The following is a 14,076-nucleotide window of genomic DNA, read 5'->3' on the forward strand; positions in this document are numbered from 1 at the left end:
CCTTCGCCACCTGGCTGTGTGTTCCTCCCTCCCTTTCCCCCACATCAGCACAGACGCGAGCGCACGCACAAACGAACCATTAGCCCCGAGTCACCTCTCTCATTCCCTTTTCACATTCCCCCTCCTCCCGTTTAGTCCGAGCACTGTGCCTTCTCCCGCATCTTTACTACTACGCCTGGTCACCTCTTACCACTCTGGCGCAGTAACGAGCTTCTCAAAGGGCCATCTCACCCCGCGCGCCCCCAATCCAACTTAAGGAATTTTCGTATCAGAAAAAAAAATTGAGGACTCATTATAGGCAGGACTACACGTGAAGCGCTGTCGTGCATTTGGGTCGAAGGGAAAAGCAAGCGAGAAGTGAGCGACATTGTTCTTCGTGTCCGCTTGCTCTTTCGCTCTCGGTGTGTGTCATCGACGGTGAGGAACGCGGTAGAAAATTGGTGGAGCGAGAGAAGGCCGAAAGCAAGAAAAGGAGTGCGATTTCTTTGCAACTCCTTTTTTCGCTACTTTTTTTTTTTGCTTGTGTGAATGGTAACCTTGTTAAACAGAAAATAAAAAAGCCTCTGCCGTGTAGACACGTGTACCACTAACCACGTATATTGAGCCTAGACTGCACAGCGCACCCTCCCCTCTCCCCCAAAACCCCACGCGCTCAGCTAACCGATCACGAAGAAAACACGCGCGTTTCCATTTGTTTTGCACTCCTCCTCCCCTCTTTCTCGCACTTCTTTTCGTTTGTCTCTTTTTATGTGTCTTCTCAGTTACCCTTAGCGCTTCTCTTCTTTGCTTGTCTGCCCCCCCCCCCACCCCTTCCCTTTTTTTTCTTCAGAGTGTGCGTATTTGTGTGTATTTGTGTGTATTTGTGCTCTCACACACCCCTCTCACCCCGCACTCGCCATTCTTTTTTTTTTTTCTTCTTCGTTGTTGTTCGTTATCAGCGCCATAACCGTCGCTTTGTCTTTTTCCCTTCATTTGTTTTTCGGTGTGCTGACGATTCGATAGAAGAGCCCCCCCCCTTCAAACATAAAACGTGGAATTGGACGGAAGAATCTGCGAAAGGGAAACGAAAAAGCCTTCATCCTCACACACACTCACCACAATCGTCCATTGTTTGACCAACACTGTGTGTAGTCGTGAGCCGGCTGCTTGTGCCTCGTACTCTCAGCACTCCTCGTAGTCATTCCCTCCTCGATTCCTCTATCCTGCGACTGGAGTCTTTTCTTTCTTCTCACCCCTGTGCATCTCTCGCTATTCCACTTCAGTGTCTCTTTCTTTTTACTGTTGCCCGTTTGTTTTGTCATCGTGCGTTCGTTTTCTCTGAACGAGTTCAGTCATTCATTCGTTTGAGAATTGCAGCAGCGTGCCTCAGTTTTTTTTTTTCGTTTTCGTATGCCTGTGTCTATCTCCACCGCGATTGAAGCCTCTTCCCGAGACATACAGAGAGAGACGCTTGCGTAACGGAAACATCCATCCGCTCTTCCCGTGACTAGGAGCTGCATCCAAGCGTAGGAGAGCAAGCACGAAGACTCCAAGAAGGACTCTGCACGCACCTCCCACACTGCCAGCGGTTGTCTCTTCCACTTAACAACTCTGCTGCGGCCCGCTATCGCTTGGGCAAGTACTGGTCAGCTGGCGCGCGCACCACAGGTCGAGTACGAAAACTGAAAAAGGCAGAGCCGCACATGTAGTTGGACGGTGACGGAGAAAATCTACATCACATCTCCCCCATCCCCACCCCACCCACTCACCCACGCGCCGAGTCATCACAAGTACTATCGCCACCACCCCTCACAGAGCCTTTCCCAGTGTGAAAAAAAATTTGTTTGCAGTTTTCTTTTTCCTAGTACACGATAGCGTCACTACCACCACGACACAGGCACTACGTTTTTTTGTTGTTGTTGTTCTTGTCGAATCTTTCCTTCTGCATGTTGCTGGTGTTGTGTACGTACGGGTGTGTGTAAGTGGACTGTTCGCGTTGCCCTTCTCATTGAAGGTTTTTGTTATCGCTTTGCGCTGATCTCTGCCGACTCGCTTGCTAGGCTATCTCAGTCCCACTTTTGATTGGAGTGGGGTGTTGTTGTGCTCTCCGGCATACCCACACACGCGAGCGACGCGCGAATTGGCAAAGCAAATCGATCGACGAAGGAAGGGAGAAAAGCTGCTCTGTCAGCAGTGCGAACACCCCCTCCTTTTGCCTCTCCGGCGGAAGGCTCCTGTGATTGACAGAGGCTGAGAGGGGGCATCCCTTCACTCTCGTCGCCCATCAATACAGCTCTCTTCCCTGACCTCATTCCACTTCGACTTGCGGAGTGTGGACCACTGTAAGTACGCCTGCTCGCCCGTGCGTGTTCGGACTAGCGAACGTTGGTGTTCGTCTAGGCTGGCGTTTGGCCATTTTGCGTGTGTGGTTTCATCCGCACCGTATCCTACCAGAAGACTCAGAGGGCGTGGCTGCAAATGGTCAGCTGCAAGATGATTAGTTTGAGTAGCGGCAGCATTCTCGGGGCTTCCCTGAGTCTTGCCGTCACCACTATGGGTGCCGGCATCCTCACGCTGCCCTCCGCGTACGCAGATGCCGGCGTCATCCCTGCAACTCTAATCCTCGTCAGTGTCGGCATTATCACAGTGTTCTCGATAGACTACATCATCCTAAGTGTTGACAAGCTAGGCCGTAACTCCTACGAGGAGCTCACACGTGAGTTGCTTGGCAAGAAGGTAGAGGAAGTGGTGCGATGGATGCTAATTATTTACAACACAGGGTCTGCTATTGGCTACCTCGTCGTCTTCGAAGACCTTGTAGCGCCTATGCAGCCGCTCATCACCAGCTACCTGCCCTTGCTCACCACGCCGAAGCACTCGCTGCTTTCCTTCTGGGCCGTCGCCATCTTACCGCTCTCCTGCGTTCCCACGCTGGGAGCCCTGCACATCTCCTCCTTTCTCGCCATCTCGGCGACCAGCTTCATCTGTATTATAATCATTTTCCGCTACTTCGTCCCGGGCCCGACGAAGCTGTCTACGATGACCGCAAGCGCCATGACCATCGATACAGCGTCCGCCAACTGGTGCTGGGGTAAGGACCCTTTATTGGCTCTACCCATCATAATGTTCTCGTTCGACTGCCAATCTCTCGTGTTTCAGATATACGCAGGCCTCGACGACATGCGACGCAGCGTCATGGTGAAGGTGGCTATCATCAGCCTCATCGTCAGTGGCGTGATTCACGCCTCTGTTGGTCTTTTTGGCTACCTCTCGAACCCGGTGGACGTGCGCGAAAACATCATCAGCAACTACGACCCCAACGTGGACCGCCTCTTTAAGGTTGGCTACATCTTGTACGCCACACCGATGATTCTGGCATTTGCCCTGATGATGTTTCCTATTCGCGACTCGATCTTTATCTTGTGGTATGGCTACAGCTCCGCATCAGTGGCGACGCACGTGCCACGTAGCAAGGACTTTACTCGGCTTGTAAACCAAGAAGAAGAGCTGGAGCTGATGGTGAGTGCGGGGAATGAGCATCAGTATAAATACTGTAACGGTTTTGCTGAAAAGCACAACTACGGCAGCGCCCAGAAGGAGCTGCAGCACGTCATTGAAGCGAAGAAACATCACAACAAGATTGAGCAGATTCTGCTGCGGGACCATATCATCATTAGCGTTACACTGAGTACGCTGTGCGTTGCGGTGGCCCTTTTGGTTCCTGGGATCGTGTCAGTGGTCTCATTACTTGGAGGTCTTTGTAGCTCTACGCTGTGCTTCATCGTGCCTGGTCTGTATCGCTGGCAGCTGCACAACAAGAACATTGCTCCCTGTCAAACATTTTGGGAGGTGGTGCTCATGACATTCATGATAGCCTTTGGCGTGATCGCCGCAATCCTCGGCACCGCCGTATGGATCAAGAGCGTCTTCGTGTAAGAATCATTATGTAGTGAACAGAGGGTGTTGGTCCACCACGACAGTGTCTTGCGTAATTGTCTGTACGTATGCATGTGCACGTAAACTCGCAGTTGGCCTGCTGCTTCTCTCTGGTGAAACCACACGCCCTTATCGCTTTGTGTACCACCGTTTGCGTTTATATATGTCTGTCTGCGTATGTATTCTTGTTTATGGTTTGATCTTCCCTCATGCACTTGCTCAGTTGAACGTTAAGAAGAGCACGTACGTGTGTGCTTTCTGGACCGGCATCCGCTAGTTACCATACACTGTTCCCTTACACACACATCACACACACGTCACACACCATCTATCCCCCCCCCCACAACAGAGACTCATGGATGCCCTCCCGCCTTCGTGTGTGTGCGTGTTTTCTGCTGTTTGGCCTTCTGTTCGTGTTTGGCTGTGTTCTGATGTTTTTTTCTTCTTCTCGTCCTCTTTGTCCCTCTCCTCCGCCCGCCCCCCCCCCCCCCCCCCACACACCACCTTTCTCCGTCCACTGTCTTTGCTTCTGTCGTTGGCGCCGTTCTCCCCCCTACTCACGCTCCCCTACACGCATTCCAGTGTACTATACTCCCCCCTCCTCCTTTCACAGCGGGTGTTCTACCGGCTTAACTTTCGCCCTGCCTCTTGTGTACGTTGCCTCCTACGTCCCACTTTTCCTCTCCTTTGCTCACTTTTTGTTTTCGTTGCGCTCTCCTCCGCTCATGCGCACAGAGACACAGACGCCAAAGCACGCACTACTTCTATAAAACAACGCAACGCATGGAAGCCGTTATCAGGTGAAGGATCGGTGGGCACCTGTCTTTGACTTCTCTCTTTTCTGGGCCACATTCCCTCGTCTCACCTCCTCTTGTGTCACTGTGGCTTCGCTTGGTGGCTCGACGAGTGTGTCTCTTCCTCTTCGACTTCGCTCTATGCGCCTCTGCTCGCCTCTCTCCCTGTCGGATTCCTTCCTGTTACGCACCCTCGATCTCCTTTTCACACACACCCCACCCCAATTAAGCGTGTTTTTCTGACTGAGTGCCTGCACCCATATTTCGCTATTCCATGCCAAGCGGAGAGGGGACACTGAGATAAGCGGCACAAGCGGAGACGAGAAGACCAAACAACAACAACAACAGAGAAAAAAAAAAAAAAGAAACGCAACACAGCAAGCGTAGCATCAATGGGTACCAGCGTCTCTCTTGCACCTCCACCCACCCTTTGCCGGAGAAGCACGAGCAGCAATTCTCTGTAGGTGTCTCTATAAGAGTGGAAAAGGCAAGAGTGATGGAAAGCAGCAAGATAGCATGTCTAGAGACGTGTTTGCTTCTTTTATGCTACAGTGTGGAGATGAGGCACGCCACAACGGAGTATATGCATATTGCTCAGTGCGGGGAAGAGAAAAGTAGGGAGAAGGGGTAATACATATCCCACCGACAAATTCACGCACGAGCGTGTGTGTGCGTGTGTGCCCGTGGCAGGTGAGATCATGAAACGGGGCCCTTCCGGCTACGAGACGAAGTGACGGAACACCGCTCTGTCGCTGCTCTTTCTCTCTGTTACCTTGCCAGCACCACATACGTGACTCGGACTCACGTCTTTGTGCGTACGCACCCGCATACGGGTGGCTCTATGGGCAGAGAGCGAAAGCCAATCGATTGTGTTGGGGAGCTTTTTTTCGTTATTCATGAGGTCATTTTCCCTTCTGCACTTCGTTCTTCTAATCCGCTGGAGAACCGCACTTATGGTGTGTGTGTGCGTTCGCAAGAATTTGCCCTCTTCTTTCGTGTTCTACGTGGCGAGGACCACTATCACAACAGGGCCCTCTCCGCAGGCGTATAAGTCTGCTGTATTTGTCTTTTTCTGTCTACTTCACCTCTCTTTTGCTGCTTTTCCTACGGCGTGTGCGACTCGTCTCGTCTCGTTGCCTTTTCTCTAATCATTCTTTATATTTCGCTTCATTTCATTGGGGCACCAATTCTGGCGCTGCTGGGCCCACCGCGTGCGCCTCTCATGTCCATGTGTCTTTTTGGTCGCTGCGCATTGGAACACGAGGGCAGGGTCGATAAGCCGGCAAAAGCGGCGGTCCCAGACGCCCGGCCGGCATCCTCTATTACCTGCACGACGGCCGCCACCGCCACCGCCCCCGGCGCCGATCGCGCAGCTGAAGGAGGGACGAGATGGGCCGCTTGAACGCGTGACCCGATTGAGCGGTGGGCTGCATGCGCCTGTTTGTGGACTGGTGCGTGGTCGAGCAACACGTTGAAAAGAAGAAAATGTTGTTCCGACTCGTTATCGTAAGCGTCTGGTGTCGCCGTAGTCTTTTTTTATGCGCTCTGATGTTATGGCGCCTCTCCCCTCTTCCTCTAACCCCTTGCCTTCTCTCTTCCCTTGCCCGCTAGCCTTCCTTGCCTCTTTTGATTCCCTCACCTTCGCGTTAGTTTCTTCTACCCTCTAGCGCACGCTGTGGGTGTCGCATACTGGATCAACCTCAGCGTCCGCTACAGTGTCTCGTCCATAAAGGGGTCTGCGTCGATCAGGGGCAACACCAGTTCGAATTCACATGGCGCGTAGCCCGCGGCCTCCCCTGTACAAACCATGTATAGAGAAGCGATGCTGGGGAAAGTGGCGGGAGGGTGCATCCATCCTCAACTGTGGCAGAGACTCGTTAATGTGCAATCTCGGTTAACAGAAAAGCGAGTAGGAGTGGGGCCTGTACACACAGATGAATTGGCAAAGAGAAAGTTTAGGGAAACCCAACCAACATAAATCAAAGCACGCACACAAACACAGTGGAAGAGAACGCTACGAGGACACTTCGTTTGTTTGTTTCACTTTTGCTTAATTGCACTCTGCTCGTTCCCCTTGCTCCCTCGCTTTTTCATCAAACAGTCACACCTCCAGATGTTTTGTGATCACCGTGTAGTACCTTCTTTTTCTCTCTTGGTTCGTGTAGCTCTTTGATTTTCTCTTTTTTCTTGGTGTTTGTGTTGCGTGGTTGTTGTTGCGCTGAGACTGTATTGTCTCGTCCGTTGCTTTTAACCTATTTCGGCGTTTTTTTTCTCTGTGGGCATAAACCCCTTGTCCTTGGACCGTTGTGTTGGCGCTCTTTTTGGGGGTGCTCTCTCTTTCAAGTTTCAGAGCCGCCACGTCTGCGTATGTGCTCATGTACCCGTATGGTTGGGTGTAGTGCCATTAGGATGCAGCGTAGGCCAGGTTCCGGCGGTGGACTGGAAGAAGGAGCGGGCGCTGGTCTAGTTCTGCGGTTGTCGTTGCCTTCGTGTGTGTGTGTGTGTTTGATTGTTTGATTATCTTTGCGCACTTCTGCCTCTGTTGCCTCTGCGTCATCGTCTTCTCCTTGCCAGACTCGGCACTCCTTTTTGTTTTTTGCTTCTCTCCCTCTCATCCTCGTTTCGTCTGGCCATTTGTGTTGTCGCTCTCCGTCTACGAGTGACTCGTATCTTTTTATTGTTATTTTTGGTTCCTTCGATGCCTACCACTTGTGGTGGGCGCGGCACTTAATTTGGCGGCTTTTGCACGAGGCTCTCTGGTCACCATTCGAGTTTTTCATTTCTCTCCCTGTAGTTTTTCTTTGGGCGATGGGGCTGTCGGTGGATGGATTGAAACGAACGCATGGGACGGCACTCGGCACGCCTTACAGAAAAGCTCTGTTATTACCGTTTGTGTATCCTTCTTGCTGCAACCCCATACATCCTTTTTGGATGGAATTCATCACGCGTGTATCGAAGTAGGCCTCTCTGGGGTCGCCTGCATTTTCTCTCTCTTTCTCTCCCACCCACCCACCCACCTCCCTCGCCTCCCACTTGCGGAACGTCTTTTCCATCGCCTCTCGCTTCCTCTACTAAAGCCCTTGATAAATCCGCTGCAGCGCTCCTGTGCACTCCACACCGCGCCGTTTCTTCCCTCCCCCTTCCGCCGTCGTACGGTGACTGCGGCACAAACCGGCCTTATTTTTTTTGTTTTTTTTTTTAATGGTCAACATATGTAAAGGTGTGTGTCGCTCGGACTGTATTTGTTTCTTTGGTCTCCCCCTTTTGACTCCCCCACGCTCTCACTCGCCCCCCCCCCCTCTCCCCCTAGTCCTCTTTTTTTTTAGGGGGAGGGTCTACCTCAGTTGATCTTGCACCCTTTGCATTTCTCTCGTCTTCTTTGCTAGGCACGTCTCTCTCCCTCTCTTGTAGCCATGCCGCGCAGTTGCCCCTTTCGGTTTTTTTTTTGTTTCTTTGCGTCTCCTTAAGCAATGGACGCAGAGAAGCACGAACACGAACTCGCTCGTCCGCACGCGCCGGGCGAAGGACGCCATCCAAGCAGTGTGAGACAATCGCGCAAACACCACTCAAGGCCCTGTAATATAATACGAGAGAAACTTCGCTACAAAACTGAAGAATGTGCTGTCGGCACGACCTGAGTGAAAGAGAAGAGTAACCGCGCACAGAGAAAAGGAAGCGAGAGGGTAATCTCGTTGCGTCGGTGCAAAGACCCTCGCACTGACTCGCTACTCCCTCCTCCCCCTCTCTTCACCTGGGGCTCTCTCCTAGAGCCTTTTCCGCTCGTCTCCGTCTTTTGAAGTTGCCTCAGCTATCGCTCACCTGTCCAAGAGCAGCGGGTGATCTGTGCTGACCGTTTTGCATTCTGTGAATACATGAAAAGGACAGTGAAGGAGTATGCCTGCGGGGCTCTTTTTGGATGTGGGGTTGTCGAGTTTTTCACGGCAGGTGTCTTAGCAAACCCTGCCGGACACGCCGCCTCAAGACACTCCTCGCGTCTGCAGCTCACAGCCCAGTCTGCGCCCTTTGTCTGCTGGCATTTGCGAGAGACTGAAGGCAATACACTGATCTCCCTCTCTTCATTTCCTTAGTGCTTCTTCACTTTTGGAGATGCCTGCCATCTCACATTATCTTTTCGGTATCGCTGCTCTTTCTCTTTTTCTCGCCTGCTCTTTTCATTGCGTCCCTCACAAGACTGCTGCCCCCTCACGCCTTGCAGGCATTTGGAGATCGCCACGGGGAGAGAGCAGGCATAGGCGCACTCGGCACTAACGCAAGAAAAACCAAAATTGGTGCAACCACGGCTTACGTAAAGAAACACACACATACACATACGCATACGAAACAGCGCCTGAGGAGAGGGAAGAGATGGTGATGTGGCGATCACGACGAGCACAGGGGGTCGGCAGCGGGGAGGGTGTCCACCACTTGATCAGCGCTGTAAGTCGCCGGTGCACTCGCTTGCTGCCTGCATGCTGCTTTGTCGCAGCTGACACAGTCTGCCGCTGCTGTAGCTACTCGACTAACTTCTTTCAGAGCAACCGTACTGAGCCAAAGAGGCCTTTTCATTTTGTGGAGACCCCTCCGGTAGAGCGGGATCAGCGGTCAGGCGCCCTCCCTCGGCCCTCTTCAATTTCAGCGCCGGAGGTGAACGCGGGTATAATAGCGGAGTGGGTGCCGGACGTCTTGGGCTACCATATGCCGCTTGGTTTGCGAGAGCGATCGGAACCTGCGCCGAGGTCCAGTCTAGCCGAAGCAGCTGACTTGAAGGCCCTCACCGATGCTGAGACCCGCGGTACAGAACATCAAGAGCTTCAGAAGGTGTCGAGCACCACCAGGGACACGTGCGAGAGCAGCCAAGTCGGAGGCGGCGGCGGCGGCCATCGCGATGGTCACTCCGGAGGTCCCTCGTTCTGCGGCCCTTTGCCCAACTTCGCCACGTCACCGGTATTCGAATGGAAGGGGTATCTGTGGCAGTGGCGTCCTGTGAAAGTCACGCCCGTAGCAGGCGCGGGGCACCCGAAGACTTCCACCGCCTCCGCACCATTGTGTCATTGGGAGAGAAGCCCTTCACAGGACAAGACGCTCTGTAGTACTGGTAAGGAAAATGACCTCGCTGAAGGAGTGTTGGGCGAAAGCCCGCAAGACTATTATCTTGTTCCATTTTTGCTCTGTCCAACGCTCGAGGTGCGAGCTATGCAGCCCCTCATGCATGATAGCCTGCGAAGGGAACTTGCAGCAGCCCAAAGTGCTTGCCATCATCAGCGCCGACGTTGCTCAGAGGGCGCAAAGCAGTACCGTAGTGGCACTCGCTGCTGCTCAACATACCCTGAGTGCAAGCCTCAGCTATGGTCGATCCGCATGCCTACCCCTGTTGGTGAGCTCGCTATTGTCTCCTCAAAGAACTCTGAGAGTGATGCTGTGATCAAGCAGAGCACCAAGTTCGAGCTGCCGACCTTCTCAATGATTGAAGGTGAACCCCCGATGAGGGTAGGAGAGCGCACCAGAGCTTGGTTTGACCCTGAAACAACTCACCCAACACCGCCGGAAGCAGAGACGTGGGAAGCCGCCACGGCAACCGTGCGGGATGCGCAAGGCGCCTCAACAGAGAGTGACACGGTCCCTTACGTGCATGTCTTCTGCTCTGAGATGAGCACTGCGGGCTGCGACTCCCCTTTGTTGCAGAGAGGCAACAAGGTACTAGCATCGCCCACACCTTCCCCACGCGACTTGTCGCGTCCGACGCTGCCCATCGTGCGTCGCAACGTTGTGGGTGGAGGACTTGCGGAGCTCTTCCTTGCCGTGGACCGTTACGCTGCCTTGATTGCGCGTGGTGACTTGACGCTGTCTGCCGCCTGCTGGGCCACGCTCTGTGACACGAAGAGCTGTTGGGTCGTGCAGCGCCTGCGCGTATGCCCGCTAGAGATGGAGCGTGAGCTGGTCGCAGCCACGGAGGCACACAAGCGCTGGCAGCAATACGCCATTTCACGCAACCGCACTTTAGTGGGGAAAAGCAGCCACGGCATTTGCTTTTACGACTATCCTTCCTTGGCGAAGTGGCCACGTAGCTGACGAGGAACAACGTCAGCCACTGCAAGCGTCAGGCTCCTACACTTATGGACGTGTTGGGGGCAAAGGCGGTGGTGGAGAGTGATTGAAAGAGAGACTTGGGCACGCTTGTGTGTGTGTTATGGGGGAATATCCGAGCGCCTTGTCAGAATTCGTCGTGAGCGCGTGCACATACGCGACAGTAGTAGTAGTAGGGGGTGGAGGGAAGAGAGTACTTCACTCTCACACTGATACGTTCTCCTGCACACCTCCCTCTTTCCCTGATCCTCCACACACACACACACACACACACACACACACACACACCTCCCCCCTTTCTCCTCTACGTGCTGCTTGAGGTAGCCTCGACGTCTCCTCTGTCCTTTCGGCTCATTCCGATGACACCCCTTCATCTTCGGTCCGTTGAGTCGATGTGTGTATGTGCCCGCTCTCTGCTTCCTGAGAGCGGGCTTCTGTCTCTTTCCTTTCTCTGTCCGCCTGACGGCCTGTCGGCATATGTGACTGTGTGCACGTGTGCCTCCCCCACCCGCATTCCCGTAGGCCCCCGCTTTTTTTTCTTTGAAATCTGCTACCGTATGCCGCTACTTCATAACGCATTATCGCTTCTTCTCTGTTGTTTTGTGCCAAGTGATGCGCAGGCCGATCTAACCGCCAACCACACTTGTCGTCTTCTCCCTTCTGCTGAGGGTTTTTTCTCTTCTCGAAGCGTCACAACGGCTTTATCAGTGATGGTGATCGCATCGGCCCTTGGGAACCTCCCACACCATATGCGTGTGGGTGTGTACGTGGTAGATGCGTCCCCCAAGCCAATCAACCCTGTTTGATGGAGCGTTGTTCGTCGAGACGAGGGAGAGACTTTCCTGCGGTCCTTCTTCAAACCCCACCCCACCCTAGAGCAGAAGAACAGAACAAACAGTGCTGCATACAACGCACAGCGGAGGTCCAGACAGATGAGCCTCTCTGCCCACTATGGTGCCCCGCTATACCTGTAACGCCACACACTCGCCTTTTCCCTTGTACGGGAGTGACGGAGGGTGACTGTCGCATGCACTCATCTTTTTTTTTCCCCTCCCCCTGGAGAAGGTGCATACTCATCGCTCGTCGCGCCCGCAAGGTGCGCGCCTCCTTTCCGTGTGTGGGACGGCGGTGCTGCGTGTCTCGTGTGGCGGACTGTTCAGTGGCGCGGTCCCTTTATCTTCCACCGCCACCACCCTCCGACCCCCTGATAGAGACAAGCAATCACACTGATGCACACACAACGGGTCGCCCTACAGCGCCCACTTTTCACCCTGTAAGTCTTGCTATCCCTTTTCGCTCTCTCTTCCTCTCCCTGTTCATCGGCAACTCAGCAGCGCCACCACCACCACCACATTGACATCTCATTGTCAACGAACAAAAGGCACAAAGAGGGGAACTCTCGGCTGACCCCGTCGTGAAGGAGGGGAACGACAAAGAAGGACACGCAGCAGGCGGAGCACGATAACGGAGAAAGAAGGAGAGAAGTCCATTTCACATCTTGGCACGCGCACAAGCGAGCAGCCAAAGGGAAAAACAAGAGAATAGAAAACACCGATACAGTAAGGCACACACACACACTAGCGCGTGTTTAAGACCTTGTACGCCTCGAAAAGAAAAACACGCTCGCAAAGGCATCCACAGAGACGAGGTAAAGGTGTCGGCTGTTGGCTTTGGGGGCCTCTGTTGTATATGGGTGTATGTGCATCAGTGTCGCAGCTCGTTTTTTTCTTCCCTTCTTGCCTCCGTGGACGGTGGGGTGACTGTAGTGTCACTAAGCGCTGCGCTTCCTTCGTCAGTCTTTGGTGTCCTTTCCCTCTGGACCTCCATCGCGTTGTCCCCACCGTCTCACTTTTCATCTGCTAAACCTCGCCCCTCTCTTTTTACGTTTGCTCCTGTTCCACCTCGCACACTCCTCATTTACTTCTCTGCTCCTGCACCCCACCACTTCCTCTTTACCCTTCTCTCCCATCCTCCCCCTCCCCCTCCCCTCCCCTCGTCAACTTCGGTGTAGTTTGATCCCCCCGTTTCACTTTATCTGTACTGCAGTGTGCTGTTGTTTCTATTGGGGGACTTGTGTTGTCCTTCTTTCTTTTTTTTCCGCAGTTCCCCTCTCTCTCTTATTCGTAACGCTGTCCCCTCCCCTCCCCTACTCCCCCCTTTCTGCATTATTTCTCCTATAGCTGCAACCACCATTGGCACTATTGGGACAGGTATCGGGCTATTCAAGGCATATAGAGAGAAATACAGGAGGAGCAGTAGATGTGCCTCTGCTCTAGGCTCTCCTGACACCTTCCACAGACCCAGAGACCTCCTCTTCTCTTTCCCCCTCCCCTCCGGCCTGCCACCATTCTTACTCCTTTCAACTTTGCTTATTCTTTTGCCTCCGTGTGTGTGTGTGTGGGTGTGGGTGTGTTTCGAACTGCTTCTGCTTACCGATCGACATACTTTACTTTTGATGTCTTTCTTCTTTATTTGCATATATTTGTAGATCGCCCTCTAACCAAACTTAAAGACTACCAAAGCCTGGCGCACGCGCAATACATAAAAGTAAAGACATAAACTACGCATACCTAAACATATATTTATTTATATATACCCGTAGAGAGAGTATTCCTTCCTCCATTAGGACTCCTTCATCGCACGATCGTTAATACATTTCTCTTTTGCTGTTCGCTCGACGCATTAATTTCCTGTTTGTTTGCTTGCTTGTTTTTTTTTTTTCGTGTACTCTTCCACTGTGTGTGTGTGTGTCTGTACGTATGGATCTTCTCCATCGTGGCGATCCTCTTTAAAGCTCGTCAATCCTCCTCCCACTCTGCCTCGTTAGTTCCTTTTTTCAGCTTCTTCCGAAAGAGACCTCCGCATCATTTGTTTCGTAACCGCTTTTTTCTCTACTTCTCCCCCTCTCATTTCTTTTGTTTCTTTCGTGCGCGCTGGTTGCGTCCCGCATTGCGTGCGCCTCGGTGTGCGTGTGGTGATGTGCGGTTTTCGATCCTCTTGTTCACTTTATCTGTCGTCGTTGTGCCGCTCTCTTTCTGCCCTCCTCTCTGACTTCGAGTCGCACTCCCCCCTCTGTGTCTTCTCTTAAGTGTGTGCCTTTTGTTTTCTCCTTTTTTCGCGTTTTTTGTGATTTGCGCCAATTCACTTCCTCCGTTCTCCACCCTTCCCCCTCCCCATTTCCTTTCCCTCAGCATACACCCCTGTCTCCTTCTCCACCCCCTCCGTAGGGCCACAATTTTACCAATCGCTATTCTTTCCTTTTATTTTTTCGCTCTTGCACCTC

General features: G+C 52.9%; 2 protein-coding genes across 2 annotated transcripts; both read left to right on the forward strand.

Annotated features, from left to right (window-relative positions):
- Nucleotides 1-2,457: 2,457 nt before the first annotated feature.
- AAT26 (amino acid permease-like protein) lies at nucleotides 2,458-3,915 on the forward strand (the record flags this gene model as incomplete). Its single annotated transcript, XM_001567887.1, has 1 exon — nucleotides 2,458-3,915. The coding sequence occupies one exon, from the start codon at nucleotides 2,458-2,460 to the stop codon at nucleotides 3,913-3,915; it is 1,458 nt and encodes a 485-aa protein (XP_001567937.1).
- Nucleotides 3,916-9,080: 5,165 nt separating this feature from the next.
- Nucleotides 9,081-10,778, forward strand: LBRM_33_1700 (conserved hypothetical protein; the record flags this gene model as incomplete). Its single annotated transcript, XM_001567888.2, has 1 exon — nucleotides 9,081-10,778. The coding sequence occupies one exon, from the start codon at nucleotides 9,081-9,083 to the stop codon at nucleotides 10,776-10,778; it is 1,698 nt and encodes a 565-aa protein (XP_001567938.2).
- Between the last annotated feature and the right edge of the window lie 3,298 nt (nucleotides 10,779-14,076).

The sequence above is a fragment of the Leishmania braziliensis genome, chromosome 33, assembly GCF_000002845.2.
Source record: "Leishmania braziliensis MHOM/BR/75/M2904 complete genome, chromosome 33".
Taxonomy (NCBI): domain Eukaryota; phylum Euglenozoa; class Kinetoplastea; order Trypanosomatida; family Trypanosomatidae; genus Leishmania; species Leishmania braziliensis.